This window comes from Pararge aegeria, chromosome 16 (assembly GCF_905163445.1).
Source record: "Pararge aegeria chromosome 16, ilParAegt1.1, whole genome shotgun sequence".
Taxonomy (NCBI): domain Eukaryota; kingdom Metazoa; phylum Arthropoda; class Insecta; order Lepidoptera; family Nymphalidae; genus Pararge; species Pararge aegeria.
The window spans coordinates 11,562,586-11,587,631 of NC_053195.1; the positions used below are offsets into that span (position 1 = coordinate 11,562,586).

At 34.5% G+C, this 25,046-nt stretch overlaps 4 protein-coding genes across 7 annotated transcripts in view; 2 read left to right on the forward strand and 2 right to left on the reverse strand.

Moving 5' to 3' along the window:
• The window catches only part of LOC120630222 (transmembrane protein 184B), a 35,300-nt gene extending 30,493 nt beyond the window's left edge, over positions 1–4,807 (reverse strand). For both annotated transcript variants that reach the window (XM_039899363.1, XM_039899364.1), the window contains exons 1-2: positions 4,533–4,807; positions 3,153–3,297 (exon numbers count right to left, since the gene is read on the reverse strand). In XM_039899363.1, the coding sequence (XP_039755297.1) occupies positions 3,153–3,296 (144 nt within the window). In that variant the 5' untranslated portion in view covers position 3,297; positions 4,533–4,807. The remainder of the gene's footprint in view (positions 1–3,152; positions 3,298–4,532) is intronic.
• A 741-nt stretch (positions 4,808–5,548) lies between these two features.
• On the forward strand, positions 5,549–12,432 carry LOC120630205 (cell division cycle protein 27 homolog). The gene is made up of 4 exons (XM_039899335.1): positions 5,549–5,737; positions 5,817–5,892; positions 6,002–6,149; positions 7,729–12,432. The coding sequence occupies exons 1-4, from the start codon at positions 5,714–5,716 to the stop codon at positions 9,593–9,595; spliced, it is 2,115 nt and encodes a 704-aa protein (XP_039755269.1). The 5' UTR covers positions 5,549–5,713; the 3' UTR covers positions 9,596–12,432.
• Positions 12,433–12,594: 162 nt separating this feature from the next.
• LOC120630206 (nuclear receptor coactivator 5) lies at positions 12,595–21,656 on the reverse strand. The gene is made up of 8 exons (XM_039899336.1): positions 21,505–21,656; positions 21,143–21,416; positions 20,017–20,153; positions 18,261–18,383; positions 17,291–17,408; positions 15,703–15,902; positions 14,285–14,457; positions 12,595–13,114 (listed from the first exon to the last, which is right to left on the reverse strand). The coding sequence occupies exons 1-8, from the start codon at positions 21,509–21,511 to the stop codon at positions 12,902–12,904; spliced, it is 1,245 nt and encodes a 414-aa protein (XP_039755270.1). The 5' UTR covers positions 21,512–21,656; the 3' UTR covers positions 12,595–12,901.
• A 535-nt stretch (positions 21,657–22,191) lies between these two features.
• Positions 22,192–25,046, forward strand: LOC120630428 (mpv17-like protein 2). 3 transcript variants are annotated; one of them, XM_039899656.1, is made up of 3 exons: positions 22,192–22,373; positions 23,207–23,290; positions 24,194–25,046. In XM_039899656.1, exons 2-3 carry the CDS (start codon positions 23,240–23,242, stop codon positions 24,833–24,835), a joined length of 693 nt encoding a protein of 230 aa, XP_039755590.1. In that variant the 5' UTR covers positions 22,192–22,373; positions 23,207–23,239; the 3' UTR covers positions 24,836–25,046. The 3 variants fall into 3 exon arrangements, with proteins under 3 accessions (XP_039755590.1, XP_039755592.1, XP_039755591.1); XM_039899658.1 differs by lacking the exon at positions 23,207–23,290 and having other exon boundaries at positions 22,195–22,373; XM_039899657.1 differs by lacking the exons at positions 22,192–22,373; positions 23,207–23,290 and adding an exon at positions 23,348–23,481.

The window sequence follows — 25,046 nt, forward strand, 5'->3', positions numbered from 1 at the left end:
GTTGTATACGGAACAGTTGTGTACTTTGCGGAAAAACTGTAACAACGTCCTTAAAGAGCCCATAACCTAGTTCTTATATATTGTCTATGAAACTTTTATTATGCTACGCTATGTACCTACAGTCAGACCGTAACGGTGGGAGGCATCAAACGATTCCAATTCTACTACTTAGTCAAGTACTTATGCACTCAAAAAAAGGGGACCATTTTTATCATTACATTCCAATTTCCATTTCCTAAAAAGTTGCCTTATATATTACGTGGTCAATCCTAGGATTTAGGTAAACATATACAAATAGTGAAAAGAATGACGTAGTAGTATACTTTTCGCTATGTTTACACACGCGTTGGCACATCTACGTCTCAGGTTGATGAAAACAGGGCGGCGTCTTCCTTGCATACCATGCGAAGTTTAGCTCTGTTTAAAGAAGGTTTCAATCACCAACAGGTGGCCATATGCCTGGTCCGTCAATTGTAACTATAAGAAATTCTCTGAAAAAGGATAGTACTAATTTTAGACACGTTAATTCAGTTTAATTCAGAGATTTGTGTATAGCAAAAATTGGCACCACCACCTTTGCTATTTGCAGCCCGGGAATAAAACCCGGGACACCCGTAGTTTAACTTGCTATTCACTAGACCGCAGAGGCAGCTATAGTACTTAAAACTAACTGTGATAACGTGCCCAATGTTTAAAGATATCATTATGTCAACTTTGCGTGACTCGAGATAACCATTAGAACTTTCACCTACCATGGTGAAACGTCTATTCGCATCATAACAACATTCTCTGAGCAAAATAGTAAACAACGTAACAAAATTACAGTCGAATGTTAACAAATTATACCCGCTCGCAAAGTTATTAGTCCGCTTGGGGACGTAACAAAATTTCTTTCATCGTATAAAGAGCCAATAAATATGTTAACACGAAAATGAAATCATAAACAGACTTTTTGTCCGTACGTTAGCGCACGCCTAACTACACATTGGCTGAATTTAGATGTAGTGTAACTAGCGGAGTCACTCAGCGGGCGATGGAGAGAGCAATGTTAGGATCAATCGACGTGATAAAATCAGAAATCTGGAGATCCGTAAAACAACTAGAGCTCAGCTAGTCGCGGAGTCGAGAAGTGGCAATGCGCCTGGCACATAGCTCGGAGAACCGATGGACGTTGGGGTTTGGGGTCACCATTGCAGGGGTGACCCTAAACCGGAAAACGTAGTGTTGGTCGGCCGTCAATGAGGTGGGCATACTCAACGATTCGCTGAGAGCCGCTGGAAACAAGCGGCCCAGGACCATGGATTTTGGAACTCCCTACAAAAGACCTATGTCTATTGATGAATTCATTATTAGCTTAAGCCAACATTTAATATTTATCATTAACTAACGGATCCGGTAGCCGCCATCCTGCCTGATAACCGGATCAATTATGTTCTTAAACCATTCGTGAACCAATTGAAATAAACACACAAAACAAACACATGTACAGAAGAATTGAGTAAACGGAGATGTTTTCACCTACAGCCTCTTGAACCTATCTGATATATTATATACGGCAACTCCAAGCTACGCTTAAAATAATTCAAGTTTACTACACCTACTCATACATATGAATTTAAAACAATAATTTCATATAGAAATTTGGAAGCAGCTTATCAAATTCAAGACATGATTTACCATGGCATTGATTTAGTGAATACTACAAAACTAAAAAAAATGAAGAACAATGAAAGTGCAGTTTTTCAATACAACTAGTGTTTTATAGAAAAATAACGTAATTCCATTACAGTTAAAGTAAACGGCAGCACATAATTGGCTTGAAAGCTATTGCACTTGCATAATATTTTTTTTACTATTTTACCACCACTGCAATTGCAGTGTTTACGCTATAAAGTAACTATTGGTATTATAAAGTAACTTTGGTATTGGTAATTCCGAGGGATTGTCTAGATATGCAGTAGTAGACTTATATCGATTGGGTTATACTGGATTTTTGGACACAATTTTTTTTTTTTGGGATTGAAAGTACTAAGCCTATGAGTTACTCCAGTTCTGAATGCGTCAGTCAAAATTAATTTAAATCCGTTTAGGAATAAAAGCGTATTTAAGCAGCATTAACCACACATCCAAAACTCACCTAATGTCTAATATATAAAGTTAAAATGCAAATTTTAAAAATTTGGTACTGGCAGGAGTTGAACCATTTCTCAGCTATCATTAGCATCTCTCCGGCGATCGCGGCCTGATTGCTTTGCCAGTAATTCCATGATTTTCGTACCATCGAAGCCAACAGTTTATATGCCGCCGAAAGTTTATACGCCAAGAGGGGTTGAAAAAGAACTGCCAGAGCCCCCACTCTGCCCGCCTGCTCTCTTTCTCTTAATAATTCTTGTGACAATACTGTTTTAACTTAATATTAGGGTAATATGTGTACTAATAAGTATATCTACATATTTAACAACTTAGCCATTGTATTATTGATAACGGCTGAAAACAACCAGAATAAATAGCTTGAAGTTGTACATAGTCTTCAATTATTTGTAAATCGCGGCATTTATCTAGTCTGACTATGTTATCTCGGACAGTCTATATGACACATTGTTTTGGTTAACAATTATTATTGATAAGATAATTAATAATAATGAAGATTGTGTATGAGATATGTGTGTGTGTATTTTTGCACTACTAATGTATTTTAACTAGTATTATTTAGTATAAGTTATTTATCCATATGATTGAACATAACTCCTGAATCATTAAGATCATTAATTAATAGTGAAAACTTTATTGGCTTGTGTTAGATCTATAATTAAGTTTATCCATTGTAACAATTTATTTGTACCAGTATGTTTTTGAAAATTCAAAAAAAAACCTGATTATCCAATATCAGAATTAATAAAAAAGAGATCAACATGGTCAGATTGTTACAAAGTTGACATTTGGGGTAGAAATATGCAGACAAAATGAAAAATTACTCTCTAGTACAAGTAATACTATTTCTTTAGTATAGAGTAGGCAGTGCTTACATATAAATCTCTGTGCAGTGCTGTGAACTGCACAGAGATTTATATGTTTGGTATTAACATCAAGAGCATAGAGTAATGGTGTACCTTTGTGACTTATTAAACACTCATAATAATTATAAAACTTACCTGTTGGCAAGTAATAAATAATGCTGTCCATACAAATATGCCAGCAATGACTTGTGCTGGCTTTGTTGCCAGAAACAGCTGGTGCGATTCTCCTATTTCAATCATTGGTTGTGCTGTCAAATTGATTGTCTCTGGTAAACTCATCCTGTAACAAAATGTTTTTAAGTATTAGCTATCATTACATTCACACACTAATATTATATATGTATGAAGACAAATAATAATGTTGATTATTTATGTTCCTTCTTGGTTATAGATCCCAAAAGAAATGAAATGATTTATGTGTCCAAGGATTTAAGGGCATCAGGTCAAAACAGAAACAGGTATGGAGCTATGTATCTTTTATATACATCAGCATCAACACTTTCTAAATCTGAATTTAGCAGCAGTTTGAAAATCTTTATAAAATAAGTCAAAGGAAATGAAAGGCAAAGTGAATTTTGGATCTATGTGGTCTGCTATATGAAGGTTAATACAATTGTAAACCACAACATTCAATTGATTATTGTGAATTATTGCAAGTCAGCAATTATGTCTAAAGCATGTCCTTGACTGTAGACTTTTAAAAAAAAACCATAAAAAATAAATTGAGCCCAAGATGAGCTCAGACTGATTTATCAAAACAGATTTCTCCATCTCCATAAATCAATATAGTCAGTATTTTTACATCATAGGTGCTTGTGACAAGCTTACATGAATAAACTGTTTGAAGTTGTTTCTTTAACATCAATTAATTGGGTTATACAACTGAACAATACATTATCAAGCAGGACTTTTAATTTAATGATGTTAACATTAAATCTACCCTGCTTAAATTTTGATATTGGAGCCTTCCATCATTAATAAAAAGGTTCCATAGCTTTTGCTTATTTCATTTCTATGTTTAAGCTTAACTAAACTCACTTACTTTCATAATATCAGTATGAACTTTTTTTGGTAATGTAGAAAATGTCAATGCTGTACAATATTGCAACTCACAAGTCTTACAAACAGCTGAGTAAACATTCAAAATTGTGAAATGTTTTAAATCAAGAACTTATTATTTTCGTCATGCAATTCATTACGAATATTACTATAATCTATTAAGATGTGCAGTTACCATTTCATTTCACCTACATAACAATTAGAACATTATGGATTGCAAGCTTCTGTGCATGATTAAAAACATTCAAAACGAATTTTAAATAGCAAAAGCTGTTCTGAAGGATTCGCAGGTACGCGAAAACAAGACGGAACTTATTGTTTGGAGGTCATTTGTCTTGACATTTTCTTGTTTGCCTTCTAAATAGGTTGGCGAATAGTGAAATCAAAGGTTCTACAAGTAAATGAATTGTGTGGGAATTCGCATGAGTGTATGTACTTGTTAACATAATCATTTACCTTGGCTTGGGGACTTTTTAAAGTATTTTCCTTTTGTTTCACGTCAGAATATGTCAATCGTAATCAACACTGCACATATTGTCTTAAAAACTCAACGCAGGACCTCATCGATTTTGTCCACACCAACGATTCAACATTAACTTTACAAACATTAAACGTAAACAATCACATTTATAAACAAACTGTGTAAAAATTAAATGTCTCGAAGTATCTTGTTCATATTTTTTATTTTTATTTTTCGTTTCACTTTATTTGATGACGACTCGTTCGCTTTTCTAGTTTTCGACTCAGACGAATAACCTCGAATAAGTATAAATTTCAGAAATAATTTCAAAATCTGGCAGACTAAATATAACAAAATCGTAAAGTATACAATATTACGGTTCTATACGTAATATTGTAGTATTTTCCTAAAATTATTTTGCTAACACAAATGCAAATGGTTCGGGTAATTTAAGGCTTCTGACCAACTTACTTTCTATACTTTATTTTAAAAATTATCTAATTATTACTTTATTTATTATTATTTATGTTATTATTTGTTCTATTAATTTAATAAATTAATGAGCACAAACTTATACTATGTATTACTAGATAAGCACATAAAACACCTACGTGCCTGGAAGAAATCGCTATGTAGCGATAAGGCCACCAAATTGTACTCTCTTGATTTGTATTTATATCTTTGTAACTACTTTTTGTTTCTTTGGTGTACAATAAAAGTGTATTCATTCATTCATTCATTCCTTATATCGGGTAGTATAAAATATTTCACTGTACATATAACATTAGAAATAGATAAAATAAATAATACATTTGAATATACCGTAGAAGATCATCATTTTGATAATTAAATGTTTTCACACAATTCTGTCTACAGTATATTCTCTTCATTCTCGATAAAGTATATTGTAATGTATTAAAACCGGAAGGTATCGCAATTGTATACAACCATAGATAAATAACCTTCTAACTCAAAATATCGAGCGAGCACGCAATCCTGAATCCATCGCTTTCGTAACAACAATCATCCGCCCATAGACAATCAACAAAATGAAATGAAAATGTCCGTCGTAAATGAAACGTTTTTATTTTACTTTGTGACCGTGTAACGTTTGTGGCAAGCTATGTGAAATATTTTATTGTATTAACCATAATCGAAGTGTATACTATTTGTAAAAATGATTGTTCAAGAGCCCATACAGGTGGGTGTTGGAAAACATTTTCCTAAGCTGTCAAGGTGTATGCGATTCAATTTCTAATTTCTAACGATATTACTTGCAGGTTATCGTTTGGGATTGTCTAAATAATTATGAGTTTGACAATGCTGTATTCCTTGCAGAGAGATTACATGCTGAAGGTATAGATTATATTTTTTGTTATACCTTCTATCTTCACATAAAGTCTATCGATTTTCATTAGTTATTTATTTAGAGGACGAAGTTGATTAACAGTGTTTTAATTTCTAGTTACCTCGGAAGAGACGGCATTTTTATTAGGGACGTGTTACTATAGAGGTGGACGTGTAAATGAAGCACATCATTTGCTACAAAATATATCCCTTACTCTACCACAGGCACGATTTTTACTGGCTAAATGTTCACTGGAACTGAAATTGTGAGTATTATTTTTCTTTAGGAACTTTATTCTAGCAAGGCAAACAATCAAATCTGATATGAATCTTGTTCTTACCACATCAAAGCCAAATTTTTTAAGTAACCACTTTAAATTTCAATCTATAATATTATATTAGAAAGACTTGTTATTCATAAAATTGATTTTCACAATGCATTTCATCCTTTCTGTTAGCTAATGAGACATAGGCCAATAGGAAAGAAATATAAACAGGTTTAGCTTTAGTAAGGGTACTTTGGGGCTTTAGGTTAGGCATAGTATTGTGATAGTTGCAATGCAAACATTTATGAGTAAAATTAAAATTACTTTAGTTGCTTAGTTCATGATAAAATTGTCACCATCAATTTTGTTAGATACAGTTTTTACCTAAAAATTTTGCCATGTTAGGCCTGGACCTACTCAGCCTACAGGAAAATAGCCCATGACTATATATACTATGTAGACATAGTTGAATCCCATTCATTGTAATAAGTGATTAGCTACAAACCCAGCCACATCTTTATTTTGCTTAGCCTGCTATCAAACAGTTTCAAGAGATATCTCCGAAACAGCTAGATTCACCTTTGGTCAAAACGATGATTGCTCGTGCACATTACAAGCTTAAGCATTATGAAGGGGCTGCTAAAATCTTTGCAGAAATTAGGAAACAGTACCCAAGTTGTCGATTAGCTACGAACACAGCCACATGTTGCTTAGTCTGATGCAAACACTTATATGAACATGAGATGTTATGTACAAATTTCATGTCATGTTTACTAACAGACAAGAGCAAAATTTATGAATATATGGGAAGTAAATTTTAAATTTTACTAAATCACCCAGTGATATGGATGGTGATACCATGGTTTAATAGCAAATCCTTCTCTTTAAAGTTTAATTTTTATTCATTTGCAAAGAAATTTTAGAGCATTTCTCTTACATCTAAGATGTGTTTTAGATGTGTGTAGGTATATGTTATTAAAACTTAATAGTTTACTGCCATTACAATTTGGTTCATATGTTTTTTTATCAAAACTCAAGTTTTTTCTAATAGAAGCAGGCAATAATAGGGCAATTATTTCAGGCAGCTTTGGAGAATTATGACAAGAAACATTGAAAATATTAGTCTTATAAATATTAATCTTTTCGTCTAACTTGACTTCTTGATTGGTTTAATGGTTCAACATAAGCAACAATTACTCTACTAATCAAATATCTTTTGTGATTCCTGAAGTTCTTTACTCTATCACAATTTGATTGAAAAATTATACCAGCTAACTATGTACCTAGACACAGTGTGTCTTTTTAATATGATGCAGTGCAAAAAGCTATTCAAGATAACCATACCTTACTAGATCAAATAGGATAAAGTCACACAGACCAGTGTGACTTTTCCCATAGGTTGGTAGGTAACCAATGTCATAGCCAAAGCCTACAGGCAGCCTTGAGCTGATTTAAAAATGATAAATTCTAAATATCTTCCCTGCTAGGAACTACCCACCTTGTTGTTAACCCACCTTTGATGCGCCAGAGAGGTTAACAACATTTTGTAATAAAACTAGAATAAAAATGTTTGTTACAGTTACAAAGATGCTGAACTAGCATTAGGCACAAAAGACACTGTCGCCTCGGAATTTGGGGAACAAGCACCATATGCATTGCACCTGTTGGCCAAAGTATACAACATCACGGAGAGAAGAAGTAAAGCTGCAGATGCGCTTAGAAAAGCTCTGTCTCTCAACCCCTTCATGTGGAAATCCTTCACTCAGCTCTGCCAAATGGGTGAGAAAGTAGACCCAAATAGTGTATTCCAAATAAACAACACTGAATTTACATTTGGTGTTTCAACATTAGTGAATCTAGTCAGCAATTCAGAAAATATATCATTTGTTAATAGTAACATATCTAATAACAGTAATTTGAATTCTAATGTCACACCTAACAACATTGCTGCTCGTACTCCTATGACAATGTCAACTAGCATCACACCAGAGACCCAAGCGCCTGTCAAGCGTATGCACAGTGTTTTCAGTGGAATGGCGCCCATACCTTTCTCGCCATCTTTCGGTATGTTACCTATGGAAGAATCTCCAGTATTGTATTCATCGACACTCACAGACGCCAATGAACAAAAAGCTATACCAAAGATAGTTAACTCACTGAGAGCACATGTTGGTCAACTCAAAGATGCAGTATTCAGCCCGGGACCAAGGTGTACGCTAGGCCCCGCCCCACGAAGATCTTCTAGATTGTTTAGCAATAACAATAGTAGTTATTCAGTCAAAGAAAACAACAAATCACCTAGCCGGAAATTTGTAACGCCCAAAAGTCCTTCCAGAAAAAATAAACAACGCACAGCCAAAAATATTAAATCAAATACCGAAACAAACGAGAGGAATAAGAGCATAGACACCACACCGACGATAACGCCAAAGAGCACCAATGGTGTACCACTGTTAAATTTACTGAGGGATCTGGGTGATGCCTTTAAATCTCTGTCCTTTTTGGATTGCAAAAATGCTATCAAACAGTTTCAAGAGATATCACCGAAACAGCTAGCTTCACCTTGGGTCCAAACGATGATCGCTCGTGCACATTACGAGCTTGCGCAATATGAAGCGGCTGCTAAAATCTTTGCAGAAATTAGGAAACAGTACCCAAGTCGTACTGAAGGAATGGATATTTACAGTACCTGCTTGTGGCACCTTCAACGGGAAGCTCAGCTTTCAGCGTTAGCGCAAGAATTAGTAGAGTTAAATAGAAATGATTCTATAGCGTGGTTAGCTTCGGGTAACTGCTTTTCGCTACATAAAGAACGCGAAACAGCTTTAAAGTTCTTCAAGCGCGCCGTTCAGATAGAACCCGAAGCGGCATATGCCCATGCACTCCTTGGACATGAGTATGCTGTAGCCGAAGAAACTGACAAGGCCCTATCTAGTTTCCGAACCGCGGTAAGCATCGATCCGCGCAATTACGTAGCTTGGTTCGGTATAGCCGCAGTGTACGCTCGCCAGGAACGCTGGAAAGCCTCTGAGGTGCACATTCGTCGAGCGTTAGCCATTCATCCCCATTCAGGTGTGCTACGTTGCCAATTAGGTTTAGCTCAGGCTGCTTTGGGCAAAATGGATCGTGCACTTGCTACCCTAGAAAGAGCAGTCTCATTAGATGCTGAAAATCCTTTGTGTCGTTTCCATAGAGCGTCTGTATTATTACGTGCTGGGAGACCACAAGACGCCTTGGGCGACTTGCACCACTTAAAAAATATTGCACCCAGAGAATCTTTAGTGTACTATTTGCTTGGAAAGGTCCACAATAAATTGGGCAACTCACACCTGGCTCTTATGCATTTCAGCTGGGCCACAGACCTAGATCCTAAGGGCACTGGAGCACATATTAAAGAAGGCTTCGACCCCTCAAAACAGGAAGATACTCCTGAAAGATCATCCTAAACGTATTTTGACCATTAATCGTGATTTGCCTGCCCTCGTCGGCCTCTTTTGTGACTGATATCCTGTAAATAACGTGCTCACCTCTCGAACTCCGATTTGACACAAAATCTTCCAAATATAGCTTTACGGAGATCGACTGGTTTGTGAACGCATTTAGTTGCTGTAGTAGTAAGGGCGTATGTGGATTTGTTTATATAGAGTAAGATGTGGATATTCCTAGTTATATATATATATATCATGTATAGCAATTAACTCCTAGAAAGTAACTAAAATTATGCTTTCGAAGGACCTAAAACAAGGCCTCGATCTCAAGAAGTGTTTATTTGTAATAAATAAATATACTTATATTTTTGTTGTGCTAGACGTCGCAATTTATTTAATTGCCATCGTAAAATGCGTGATATGAAGTTTCCAAAATTGATTTTGTTTCCGATGTAATAGAACTTTTTTATTTGCATATGAATAATCGTACACGAGAACCGCTGGCGGTGTTTCATTATAAATTACTACCTATTGATATTGTATTACAAAATTTCTTAAATGATTTTTAACACATAGTAGAAATAATAATAATTTTGCATGCAAATAGTGTTAGTACATACTTGCAACCGATTTCTGAAACGATAACCATAGATCGAATAAGCGAATCTGCCTATTAACGTTCAAACATTTCAAAAAGGGCGATTAGTTTGTTAAACTTATGACAAAGTTATCTATTGGCATTGACACACGGTTATCGATTCTACATGTAAAATTATATTTGAACTCAGTGTGTAAAAGAGGATTTGGTGAACCTAGGCGGCTCTGCGTAAAAATGGAATGTCTTCACCAGTAGGTTGGAATAATAGTACACTATGATCATTTTGATTATCGCAATTGTTTTTATTGACTGAATTTATGGTACTCTCGCTTAAATTGTGTATTTTAGCCAACAGTGTAATAATATCAGCCAATCGGCATGCAATATTATAACCCAATCCGTATGCGAACGTAGCATTGGCGCTGTCATTCTACGACGATCTTCCCACGGAACCAAGATTGTCTATGGCATTAATAAAGGATCGAAGAGTAAAAATTTGTGACCCAGATTTGACACTCTTAAGTCATAAATTATGTGTCAAAGGTAGATGTCACAGAGCGTACGCTTTGAATGTCATAGGAAATAAGAGTTCAGCAATGTATAGATTAATAAAATGTAAAGGTATAGGTACAACCAATTTATTTGGTCTGTAGGGCTAACATACGTGCTACGAGGTTATTATATATAGTATCATTTTCTCTTCCTATATGAGGCATGAGGAGATAACGGGGTATACTTAAACATCTCGTTGCGCGCATTTTAACTCTGCTGGTGTCCAAAAATTTGAACTTATTGACATGCGATACCAGGGGCCTTACTACCTTGGCTTAAAGCAATATTATTATGGTGTAATTTTTAACATTAATATAAGCGTTATTTTTAGGACATCCAAAGTCTGTCAAATAAACTAATTGTAGGATGAATACCGTTTAAAGGGACGGTAGTAAGGCTCCAGCAATGCAAGGTTGTCCGGGTCAGATATGTTTGAATGGCTGTATTACACATTGACGTAAAATAAAAATGAAATCGAAATTGGCATTACTTAGAAAAATGTATTTGAATCTCTCTAGCTCTTAGCAACAAAGAACTCCTTTAATTTTCTGTACTATGTATTTTAACTTGTTATCGGGTTTGTGAAATTACAGTATAACCATTTTAGTTTTCCACTTTTGACAATAGGATATATTCAATCAAATGTGATTTAAAAGTGAATCATCTGTTTTGGATGTTCTCATAATCTAACATGCCAAACCAGAATCTGACAATTCTTATTGGCTGCCAACTAATGTTATATCCATTTTGCTTGAAGTCAGGTCATTTGATTATAACTTAATACAAAATGGATCATTGAGAATGTCCTAAAGATTAGGAAAAAAATATTTTAATCGCAATATAAGTAAAATGCATATTCCCTTTTGTTACTTGCATAGCATTTTACTTATCGACTACCTAAATATTGAGGTGTTCCTTTTAAAATCTGCTGTGTAACCTATACAAAATTATGAAATGATATTAACCTTGGTAAGTTCAGCTGTTAGAACTAAGTGAAACATCAAAAGTGGTTCATTAAAAGGAAGGAGGGCAGGTTACGTTTAAAATGTTTTCTTTGCTACAAATAAACTTCTGTTGCCCTATTTTTCAAACAGTAATGATTGTGTGAATGGCGATCCACATTGCGAAAGTATCCAGACAAGTGACGCATAAGCGAATCGGCTATACTATAGTGTTGGAATATAAAATCCGCGTCAATAATTCGAATAAAAAAAAACAATGTTGTTTTGATTTTACCGGACCTCTTATGGCGCTCTCTGAGATCAGCTTTTACCGTGGATCTCTACTCTTTTGTACACAAATGTCTAATCAAATTGATAAGTTATAAAATGTTGCCAACCTTTAACACAAAAAAAAAAGGATAGCACTACTCTTTATTTTAGTTCAGTGATTTGTATTTAACAGAATTGGCACCATTGCTAAACCAAATTATCTAATAATAGTGAAATAAGTTGTATATATTTGTTGACGTATTTGTCTCGTTTATATTTTATGTCAATGTCTTTGTTTACGCCATTTTATAAAATCCCAAATACCTTGTACAGTTCCAGATCTTAGTTTATAATGAATAGTAACGTTTATAAAATTATTTCGTGAATGTTTATTAAAAATACACTATTGTTTGTCTTGAAATCACCAATCGAAACTAGCTCTAAAGACATGTACACCCTAATATGTGAACTTATAAAAATCATATTAAACTATATTTAAGTGTTTCATTTTTGGCGGAAAATATAACAACCGTTTTTATTGGATTGAATTTTATTAATATCTTTACTGCAGTATCATCAAATTCAATAGGAAATTGTCGAATAAGGGCTTAAACAACACTGATAGCCTTCAAGATGGGGCTACAGCTAGACCAGGGAACTATAAATCAATAGTATAAAATGTATGATTTTAAAACGAAAATTATTAGCCAGACGCCATATTATTTCGGTACATCGAGCGCTCTTGTAAAATAATCATAGGATTACAAAATTTGTGACTCAGAAATGAGTAACATTAGGTCAATTTTGCTTTGACGGAACAGAGTTCCAAACAATAAGTAAGCTAGAATTCGATGTCTGATTGGGCAAATTTAATAAGTTTTAATTTTAAAAAAAATAACTTATCCTGCTTCATATAATTATGTATTATTCAGACATCTTAGCCTAAAACTCATACATAAAATATCATACAATTTTTTGTAATATTGAATCTAAAGCTTTTCTGACGGTGGGGTCATTCAGTAGTTTGCTCTGTTGTTCCGGTTTCGGGGGTTCGATCGCAGGGGCGACTTTTTTATCGTTGAGAATGCTAAGTATTCTCTGCTGCAAGTCGACTTGGGTTTTGCTGGGCGGGCCGGATTCACCTAGTTCTACTTTTGATTGTTGTTCCCGACGATCCTGCGAACAATAAACAAATTTAAGACAACTACTTCTATGACATTTTGTTGTGGGCTTTAAGACCAGGGCGCGTTTGGAACCCTACTAGCTTTAGTTTTAAGTTAACGAATGGTAGTTATCACCATCACCTAAAATTAATGTTAACATTTTATGTATGAACGCTTCATAAGTGGCTGTGATAAGGTCTACATGAATAAAACATTTTTGAATTTGTATTTCATTCATCATCATCATTTTGAAACCATTACTGGCCTACAGCATGGGTCGACCTGGTACGGATTGGTCAAAAATATATTTATTCAAGTGGGCCCATATGATAGATGGCACTTATGATGCGTACATTACATGAGAAATGTGTGCATGGTGACGGCGATAACCATAAACCGTTCCAATCGTGCATTACGCAAAAAAAAAAGGCTTGCAGGTGTCCTCTGGATTTGTTTCTTCAATCCTAAAGCAAGTGCTATCTAAATAACTTAAAAGCGCAAAAACTCCAATAAGTTAGGAGGTGCGTGCCTGCGATCATACGCGGAATTCTCTATATAATATAAAAATATAACTGTAGTTCCTACAACATAACATGGTGTCAGATGCGTATAGACGCGTGATAAATCTATTTGTTATTGACGGTCGTTGTCATAATTTTCCATGTCTAAAAATATCTGGGTAACGTGACACTTTGAGGTATTTTGTTACTTACTATTATTTGTTCATCTCTTGTCCCTCTACCAATGCATACCACTTACAACGGGCGCAGCGATTTGTAATAAAAATAAAAATGGTGGCGAGTCGCTATGCCAGATAGGTGAAATCAGCTATAGCTTCAAATTTCTTCCCAAATTTTATTTATAGGTTAGCTTATATGTACGTTTAACCGGATTTAAATAATAAATAAAGATCTTTGAACTAGCCTGGCTGCCTGCCTGAAGCGACGGTAGCTAAGTTATGTGCGTTTTAAGCGATGAAAATATCACTTGCACCAACGGTGAAGGAAAACTTCTTGAAACCTGCATACCTGAGAGTTCTCAATAGTGTTCTCTAAGGTAATTGAAGTTCACCAATCCACACTGGGCCAGCGTGGTGGACTACGGCCTTAACCCATTCTCATTTTTGGAGGAGACCCGTGCTCTGTGGTGGGCCGTTAATAGGTTGATATGATGATGCCCCTACCTGCAAGTACTCGATGACTTTGTCGTACTGCGATACTGTTAGAGTGCGTCCATCTGCCAATTGCCCCAACAGAGCGTAGACAGCCTCCCTTCCAGAAGGACCGCCGCGTTTCACCTCTTGGAAGTCGCGGGACATCAGTTGTAAGGCGTCCTCCAGTGGTATGTTACGGTGTTCTGCAAAGACAATAATGTCGCATACAATTTAGCTCTTAAAGAAAAAGAAGAAATACTTTATTGCTTTAGAATAACCAAAAGAACGAAAATTGTAGGCATGCAAAGGCGGCCTTATTGCTGCAAGCAATCTCTTACATGCATCCTCTGGCAAAGACCTAACAAAACCTCTAGCCGGGACCTAACAAGGCATTAGTGATCCAGATATAACTTAACAAAACGTCCAGCCATAATTTAACAAATCTCCTAGCCATATCATAATAAATTTTGTAACATGGCGTCTAGCCATGACTGAACAAGATGTATAGCCATAACTTACTAAGACATCATAAATTGTCTAGGACTTAATTGAGTACAACTCAATTTTTACACAATTAAGGAATGGTATTACTATGAAAATAAAGCTCAAATGGCTTTTCTCCGCGAACAGCAGGAGAATCTGTATGGTGTTATTTATAATTTCTGGAACCCATATACTCTAACCAAACAGATTAACAATTATTCATTGTAAAGTAATCATCTCCTGAGGATGCTCCAGTTTCGGAGCAAAACGTGCGTAGAGGGTACATTGCCGAGGATCTGTTTGGTGTGGAGTATACGGATTGAAGAAATTTTAAATTACACCATACAGATTCTCCTGCTGTTCGCAGAGTATAGCAAATTAATCTTAATTTTCATAATACGTTATGGATTTCCGCAAAGTAACGTCTGCTTCTATCTAATGGTATTACTAGTGACACAACCCTATCAAGGCGTGTAAACTACCCATCGCTACTAATCCCTACTAATATTATAAAGGTCAATGTAAGTTGGTTTGTTACGCTTTCACGCAAAAACTATTTAACCGATCCTCATGAAACTTTGTACACATATTCTTGGAAGAGTTATATAGAAGTAATATAGGATAGGTCATTTTTATCCCGACATTAAACTTGGTTCCTTAGAGAGAGGGGATGAGTGTTTGACGATTTTACACCATAACTCCGACAAATTAGAATCGATTGAAATAATTATTTTTATACTATAGAGGTTGTAATATGTGTTTAATTTTGCCAAAACTGTGGTTGGAGATAGAGGACAGAACTCCTCAGCGGAAAGCAGCTAACCCCTCATTTAAGGCTTAGCGATACTGAATACTTTAATTTTTTTTTTTTAGTTAATCTACAACTAAATTTAATGCCACATCTAAAAACAAAATCAAAAGCAGACGAAGTCGCGGGCAACAGCTAGTAAATAATAAAGTTGTACCTTGTGGTAATCCATGGAGGATCGTAAGCGTCAGGGACCTGTGATCCTGGTTCTCCGGCGTCACGAGTATGGCGTACAGACAGCCGCGTGAAGCAATATTTCCCAAAACTTTGCCGATTGGAACATCCTCCATCGGGAAAAGTAGATCCACGACTATTCCCAACCGTTTGAGTCGTCCTTCTATATACTCTGCGTACTCTCTGAAAGAGATATTTGTAGATAGAAAAATAGAAATCTTTATGACGGAAAATCAGAGGGAAAAATATAATTCTGACACCAAAAATAGGAAATCCCTTATTTAGGGGCCAGTGCCTTCCCAAACATTGATTAAATTACAAGTGCCTTTGTTAAAACAAAGGTAATTAATTAAACAAAGGAATTGGGTTTTCTAAAAGTTTTTTTTTCAAAGTGAAGGGTTAATAAAACTTGTGAGTGCATGTGCACATTTAATATATATTGTAAACTAAAAATAAAGTTGAAGACTTTGTTTTTGTATCGACTTTCTACAAAAAGAAGGTTGCCATCAATTCGGTTGTTAAATTGTATGTATGTTCGGACATAACTGCGTTCACTGCGTCCGAAATGGTGGTATTTAAATTTCATATGGATGTGATGAAAAGTTTTGAAGACAGACAACGGAATTCTTAAAAAACTGACAGCAAATCAACTGAGATTTCGGTTTACTCAATTACACATGCATGCCTGAGAACTCTCAGGCATGCAGGTTTCCACACGGTGTTATCCTTCACCGTTGAAGCAAGTGATATTTTAATAAATTAAAACGCACATAACTTAGAAAAGTTAGAGGTAACATAACTTAGAAAAGGGAGCTGGGATTCGAACTAAGAACCCCGAAAGTGAAGCCGAAATCCTAGCCTAGCTAGCAGCTTAGCCTAGATGAGCAGTAGGTAAGTGTCTAATTTTCTTAAATATTATACTAGCTGTTGCCCGCGACTTCGTCTGCGTTTGATTTTATTTTTTGATGTGGCATTAAATTTTAGAAAAAAAAAAGTATGTAGTATCGCTAAGCCTTAAATGAGGGGTTTGCTGCTGTCCGCTGAGGAGTTCTGTCCTCTATCTACAACCACAGTTTGGGCAAAATTAAACACATATTATAACCTCTATAGAACAAAAATAATTATTTAAATCGGTTATAATTTGTCGGAGTTCTGGTGTAAAATCGTCAAACACTCATCCCCTCTCCCAAAGGAACCAGGAGCTTAATGTCGTGATAAAAAGTATCCTATATTACTTCTAACACTTCCAAGAATATGTGTACAAAGTTTCATGAGGATCGGTTAAGTAGTTTTTGCGTGAAAGCGTAACAAACAAACTTACATTCACATTTATAATATTAGTGGGGATAGGGATTATCAAAGTTAGCAAAATTTGGAAACGTTATCGCGACTGAATATATTCGATATTATGCGAAATTCAAGCTTGATTTATACAGGTATCCTACTACATTTGTAGTAAGATGAGTTGGTGTTTAGTGAGTCTTTAACCACTGAGAGTGAATATTAATCATAATGACTTGTAGGAGGATACAAAAGGCGGCCTTATCGCTATGTAGCGATCTCATACTCACGTTAGCGGTTTAGACACGACGATAATTTCGCAATCATTTTTGTCTGGCAACGGCAATGCGCGCGGATACTCGGGCTGAGAAAAACGATCGTAAGACCTATTCTCAGACCAGTCTTTACCTGTAATCATCGAAAGTAAGACCAGAGTGTGAATAAAAAAATATTGTTAAATATGTATGTGAATTGAAGTCTTGGAACCAAAGCTTTTGGAGGAAATACTTGTTCTTTTCACCATTCTTGTATCAAAGCTATTCTTGTGTTAAAACTACGCTTCTGAGGTATTGGGACTTTAACTTCTCACTAAATTTGAGTGACATCTTGGCCATAAATAGTTTTAGTTTACTACCTTGACAAGACTCGCAGACAAGAATGGTTTGTGGAATTTTGTCTTGCCCACCTCTTGTTTAATTTGTGGGTATACATGTATATTCCGGCGTCAAAGGACGTGTTTTCTCAAGGTTTTTTCGTCATAGTGAGTTCTGCTTGGGACCAGCAACACATTCCCAGATAGTAGTTACCTAGGTGTTTTTTCTTGTTTATAATCTATACCCGCCGATAAGAAACAAGAGGAGTGGGAGATTTAGAAATTTTTTTTCTGACCCCACCAAATACAAGATGCCTTATCTAACCACCACTAGTTTTTTTTTTAAATCTTTATTTATTTTGGACTTTTATCCAAAACGGATATTCCCGACCCATCATCCCTTAAGTAACTAGGTTAATTAAAAAAACTTAATTATTACAATAATACCTATTATAAGGGAAATGTAACAGATACAATCTGTTTTTGCTGCTTACGCAAATATATCTAAACAGCAGACCTTAAACTTTCTATGGATTGTTGATAGACCGTTGATGTTGTACTTTTGCATTATATCTAGTCAATCTAAATTGTATCTGTTACATTCCACCGGTACATGCTGTAAAATATTGCAGTCAAAAAAAAGTCAACAACTGCAATTACTTTTGTACCTCTAGGTGGTGAGTGATCTCTAAACGCTCCTACTGGACCGCCTCGACCCCTGCCTCTGCCTCGTCCTCTGCCCCGAAGCCCTCCACGCAGTGAATCCCGCCCAAAATCTTCATAGTCATCTCCTACAAGTCATTTTGATTATTATTCACTCTCAGTGGTTAAAGACTCAGTAAGCACCGAATCATCTTATTTATTCATAAATAAGATGATATTTACACCAGCAATTAATTGTAACTACATTCATAAAAAAAAAATATATGTGTTAGAATTACAAATTCTGTCTAGTGCCATTACAATAATCAATTATAGGTGTATACAGCATTATCGTTGTTATCTCCCTTAAACACACACAATTTAAAAAAAAATTAAAACTTAAAAAGTATTTAACTAAAGATTATTAAAAATAATAATATAAATATGAATTAAGCTATTTACAGATTGATTAGTAATATTAAATTAAAATTAAAATTTGTAATTAAGATTATTTATATTTAATTTACATACAATTTTCTTCCTAAAACTTTCTAGGGTATTGTGAAAGATATCAATGTCAAGGTCGGCCAGGCTGTTGTAACTATTTACTAGACAATAAATTGGAGCAAATCTGCCTAGATTACTTTAGAGAGATTAGAGATCTACTTTATTACAGATGTGTGTGTGATCGAATGCTTCAATGTGAGTTTTGGTGTTCTTCGGTGAATATTGGCACATATTAGTGAAGTCTTTAGTCGGTTTTCAAGTTTCAAGATGTGTTGTACTGACTCCTTTCATGAAATAGGGACCCAGATCATTTAGCGATAATAACGGCGTAACAAACCCTCGGAAGCACGGCGATGAAACAACACCATTTTATCTAAAGCTAGGCTGATGAGTACTCAAAATTACTTGTCAAAAAAACCTGATATGTTAAATTTGCCATCGTAGTCTGATGCATCTAAATAACTTTTAGAAGAATTGATCGACGAATCAGTGACTAGTACTATAAGAAAGTTGAAAATTTATTCAGGTTAGACCAGTTTTGCCATTTTGATTAGTGCATTCAAAATGATTTGAGAATGATACATCAGACTGATCTGTAACTAGTTTTTGTAACGCATATGTTTAAAGACACACACAAATGCATGCTCACATTGTGTCTCAAATATTAGAACAAACATTGCGAAAGGACAACCAACCCGGTTAATGCTCAATGACTAGTAGATGGATGTAGTGAGTTTGTATTCCGTGAGACAATTTCCAAATGAAGTCCCAGCAGTTTTGGCTTATGTTTTAGTCATTATATTTAATATATTTATAAAATAAATATACTTCGACAATATGCACATCGCCATCTAGCCCCAAAGTAAGCATAGCTTGTGTTATGGGTACTAAGATAGCTGTTGAATAATTTATGAATATAATACACATAATTACTCATAATATATAGATAAACACCCAGCAATGAAAAACAATAATGTTCATCACACAAACATTTTCCAGTTGTGGGAATCGAACCCACGGCCTAGGACTCAGAAAGCAGGGTCGCTGCCCATTGCGCCAGTAGGCGGTTAAAAAAAAAAAATTTGATGCTTGAAAGTCATGTATATTTTTAATTACAATTTGCAAACACATCCTCCAATTTTTATAAATGTTATTTTTAAGACTGGAGTTTTTTGTTTATTTGAGGATCGACTCTTCAGCACTTTTATTATTATATATTTTAGGCTATACTTGTACTAATTTGAGTTAAATTATTTTATATCATATATTGCTTACTTTTGTCTCCAATATAGTTGCCATAGCTATCATAGGGTTCATCAGGAACATCTTCTAAAGCCGATAGATTATCATTAAGGGCAACAGCTGGTTGTACATCTGGTTTTATATTAACTACTTCTGATTCTCGCCTTACTCTAGAAATGTGAAGAAAATTATATTATGAGATTGTACTTAGGAAGGCCAAAATCTAAGAGTGTATCTATTTTTTTAGGCAAGTATAAAAGTAAGTCACTGGGCTGTTGCTGGACACAAGGAGAAGTTTGCTGTGTGTTGATTTAAGTATTTGATTAGAGACATACGTACAGTTAATTTTACCCCCAGAATTGTGATGAATGATTGCCTTCTACTTTAAATTGTCAAGTTTTTTATGACAGAAACAGAGAGTATTTACAGAGGTATGTACAATAATTAATAACCTCCTACAAATCACTTATTAGTAAGCACTTCAGTCAATAAGACTAGAGACTAGAGTTAATAAGAGATAATTTAAATCAATGACTAACTAATCCACCTGCATTAACTTAAGTTCATAAAGTAATTTTATGGTAGCCACCCAGATGAGATGTGGTTCAGATAAACCCAAAAAAATTAATGCTCAGCCCAATTTTCCTTGGTTGAGTCAACCGAGGAGCTTGTGCTCTGTAGTACAAGCTAACCACTAGACAAAAGAAGCAGTTCTAATGAGCAGTAAGTATGTGTCCAATTTTTTAGTATATTAATGTACCAATGAGGCACTTTTAAAAAACAGTCTTCATCATCATTTTAACCCATTACTGGCCCACTACAGAGCATGGGTCTCGCACAATGGGAAGGGCTTATGGCCTAGTCCACCACACTGGCCCAGTGCGGATTGGTAGACATAATACACCTTTGGAAACATTACAGAGGATTCTCAGGCATGTAGGAACCTCATAATATTTTCCTTCACCATTGAAGCAAGTGATATTTTTATTACTTAAAACCCAGATATCTTAGAAGCTCAGATTTGCATGCTGGGCTTTGAACTGTGCCCACCGAAAGTTTAGCCCAAATCCTAGCCTAGATGAGCAGTAGGTAATATAAGCAAAGAGGCAGTTATAATGAGCAGTAAGTATCTATAAATATTCAAGTATAGCATACATACAGTGGCCCATTGATATTTGCAGGTCTCACTGTTATTTTCTTCCCTTGAAACACACTACCGTTGGCTTTAGCAATAGCTTCATTCGCACTAGATTCCTGATGAAACTGAACAAAACCGAAAACCCGGCTTACTACAATGCCGTCTATCTGGCCGTATTCAATGAAATGATTGTAAACATCGTCCACAGTTGCATCGTCCTTGAGACCACCGACGTATATTCTAAGATGGGCCGTAGCCCGATCTTTCATTTCATGTTTATCGAGAGTTAGTTTGTCTGAAAAGAAAATAAAGTTTCATTTAAACGAAATCTTGTCAAATTTTATACAAAACATGTTAAAAAAATATTACAAATCTCTTATTACCGGCCATTGTTTGGTATTTTTGTATTTACAACTCAATAATATATCTGTTAGAGTTCAATAATATGTTCCATTTGAATTTAATTAATTGAAATTTTTAGTTTTACGCCAAAATATCATTTACAAATATTATAAACAGCAGTCAACACACTTCGCCATAGATTAGAGAGATACCACAGAGCAGACACCAATCACAATATCTGCAATAGCCTGCACCATATACAGCACCAGAGACTAGACACTGGCTTTTAATAACAGATTCAATAAGGAAATAATGAAGTGGAATTTTAAGATTTGACTACTTTCCTACAATTCTACAGAAAGATTAATTTTCCTGAAGCTAGGACAAATTTTTTGAGTTCTTGAAAAACGAAGTACCAATGCGATTTAAATTATATTACTCTATTCTACGACGCGACGATGGGCAAAGCGGTCGTTCCTAAAGATATTTGGTAACCACATACGTTCTTATTTATTGCGCGTTCAAAAAGTGCAGTGTATTTACTTCAAAGACCTTTGTAAATCTTATAAGTGAACGTAATATTTTGTGTAGTAATTAAAATGTAATTAGATTTTTTGAGGAAACAATTTGAAAAAGTTAAAGACTAAAAATATAAGTGTAGGGAGATATAAACTGGGTCATGCCACTGTCAAATGTCAGTGTGTTTATTGTCAAACTGATAAGTTAAGAATACAATTTTGAAGTTTGTTTGTATAATTATTTAGGTTAGATTTAGAATGTTTAGAATAATGAATTTAGCAATAATAGCCTCTAAACATTTAATATTTACTTAGAATAATATATTATTCAATATTAGTGTTAACATTTCGAAGCAGAACACCAGGAAAAAAAAATATTCTGATAATTACCAGTAAGTCGTAAAAATATATCATTTAACATGCGTTGATGATACATGCAAGCTTACTTTTAATATATCCTGGAATAAGCTACCATTGGAGTTCTTTGTTTTGTGTGATTCAATCAGTATTTATGTTATGTTTGCGTTTATAAAATGACGCTTTATCTCACCTTTTAGTTTTGCAGATATTCATCTAAATTTGAAGGTTAAAGACCGGATTTTATCTGATTTAGCTAAAATTACATTATACAGCCGTCATCTCGTCTAGTAACCTTGAATAATATGTAACGTTGTAACTAAAATTAGATGAAAGAATCTAGACAAATACCAAATACAAATTAATTTCTTTATTTTTAGGTGCAGAAAATAATTTTATTAGTCTATGTACTTTATTTTTCCTATCATAACTAATCTATGTACTTTATTTTTCCTATCACAAATATATTTATTATAATTTACTTATCTATATAAGTAACTATTTATATAGATAAGTAAATTAGATGTTGATAATATGTGTAAATACACAAGACAATTCAACTCTTGTTTTGGGCTCTTATTGTGCCAACTGGGCTTATAGCATGTGACCAATGTTGTGTAGATAATGTCTAATTCTAATGTTGATCATGTGACAAATGTTTCAAAGTCTAATTTTGAAGACGCATAGAGTTTATCAGGCCTTCAAATAAATGTGGAATTATGTAGATGATGAGATGTCACAAAACATGGAATACTTAATCTGATGTTATACCACGTTTATTTTTAAAGCCCTGATTTCTTAGCCTAAGACAGGTTAATAAATCAGGGCTTTACCACAGATGTATATAAATAATTTTACTTTGTTCTAGGGCCTAGGATATCTATGGCCATTTAGTTGTTGAATGACTTGGAGAAGATTAATAAGAATACCAATAAAACTTTACAAACAAGTGGTAAAACAAGCTTTCGACAAAACTAACTTATTTTATACTAATGTGGTCTTGTCAATTGCTATATCAACTGCAGGAGATTTGTTAGAGCAGAGCTATGAATACCATCAGAAAGAAATTAGTAAATTTGACTTTAAGCGAACAGCCCATATGGCATTTTCTGGGTGTACAGCTGGTGTTTTATGTCATCAATGGTATAACTTTTTGGATAAAATATTGATAGGACGTACCTTAGAGAATGTCATCAAGAAACTAATTCTGGATCAGTGTATATGGTCGCCAATAATTATTTTATCCTTCTTTGGCAATATTTGAAGATAATCCAATTGAAAATTTCACTGATGAGGTTCATGATAAATTCTGGATACTGTATAAAGCTGAGTGGCTGGTTTGGCCTCCGGCACAAATCATAAATTTTTATTTCCTACCAACAAAATACAGAGTAGTTTATGATAATGTAATTTCATTGGGGTATGATATTTATACATCCCATGTGAAACACAGTAAGACTAAAAAAGATAAGCGTACAGAAAGCTATTAAAAAAAATTTAGAAGGTTTTTTTAATGAAGTACTAGCAAAAATATTATATTTGTAACATAATTTTTAGAGTTATATAGATGCTGATTAATTTTATTGACTGGTCACTGTATTTCTTCAGGCAGTATTCAATATTCTGTATCCCCCTATTAGCAGGGATGGGACTGTTGACTGTGAGCGAAAAGCTACACTCACACCTTACTTCCACAACAGCATAAAGTTTGAATCGGACTGATTTAAAAGTCCACTTTATTTGTGATTTTCTATTGTTTAATGTGAACTTAAAGATATAAATGTCTTAGATACAAAATTTTACAATAAATTTGTGTTGATTATAACTGAGTTTTTCTTATGTACTTTTTTTCCAGATTTATAATAAAATGCAACACATACCAGTTATATGGCGAGGACTAGCCAGCAATGTACGAACATATAGCGGTTTTTCAAGAATACGACGAGTAGTTAAAGTGGCTTTTAGTGATAAATATTTGTTCTATACAAATGTCACTATTTCACTAACATTATCGTCGGTTGGCGATGGTATGGAACAAATGTATGAATTGTATACTGGCGAAATAGAGGAATATGACCCCAAACGAAATATGCATATGGCCTTTTCTGGAATAGGTGTTGGCATTTTATGTCATCACTGGTACAAAATACTAGATAGATTCATAATAGGGAAATCTTATGACATGGTGGTGAAAAAGCTTTTGCTTGATCAACTTATTTTTTCACCAATTATGATTGTTACATTCTTTGGTAGTTTAGCTATTTTTGAAAAGGAGCCCTTTTCAGATTTTAAAAAAGAAGTCAGAGACAAATTTATTACTTTGTATAGAGCTGAGTGGATGGTTTGGCCCCCTGCTCAGGTTATCAACTTTTATTTTTTACCAACTAAATACAGAGTTTTGTATGACAGCACAATTTCTTTAGGGTATGATGTTTACACATCGCAAGTTAAACATAATAAGTCATTAAAAACTGTTACCAAAGATGTAGTATCATAATGAAGGGGTTAGGAAATAATAAACAATTTATTATAGGTATAATTCTTATTTCTTAGCACAATCAAGTCAATTATGTATTATAATTTAAATATTTAGGGAAACACTGTAAATATAGTTTACAATCTACATTCTATACTCAATATGCAGTTGGACTGTCCATAGTGTACATATAAGTATTTTATGATGTCTTTATATTTAAAAAATAAACATT

Bases quoted from the DNA above. Each gene is read 5' to 3' on its own strand.
- LOC120630206 (XM_039899336.1), bottom strand. The intron at 18,384-20,016 runs GTAAGCAATATA...AATGACTTGTAG, and splicing joins CAACTATATTGGAGACAAAA to GAGATGACTATGAAGATTTT. The intron at 14,458-15,702 runs GTACAACTTTAT...TTGTCTTTGCAG, and splicing joins CCTCCATGGATTACCACAAG to AACACCGTAACATACCACTG.
- LOC120630205 (XM_039899335.1), top strand. From the start codon at position 5,714: ATGATTGTTCAAGAGCCCATACAG. The intron at 5,738-5,816 runs GTGGGTGTTGGA...TATTACTTGCAG, and splicing joins TTGTTCAAGAGCCCATACAG to GTTATCGTTTGGGATTGTCT. The intron at 5,893-6,001 runs GTATAGATTATA...TTTAATTTCTAG, and splicing joins AGAGAGATTACATGCTGAAG to TTACCTCGGAAGAGACGGCA.
- LOC120630428 (XM_039899656.1), top strand. From the start codon at position 23,240: ATGACTTGGAGAAGATTAATAAGAATACCAATAAAACTTTACAAACAA. The intron at 23,291-24,193 runs GTAAAACAAGCT...CTTTTTTTCCAG, and splicing joins TAAAACTTTACAAACAAGTG to ATTTATAATAAAATGCAACA.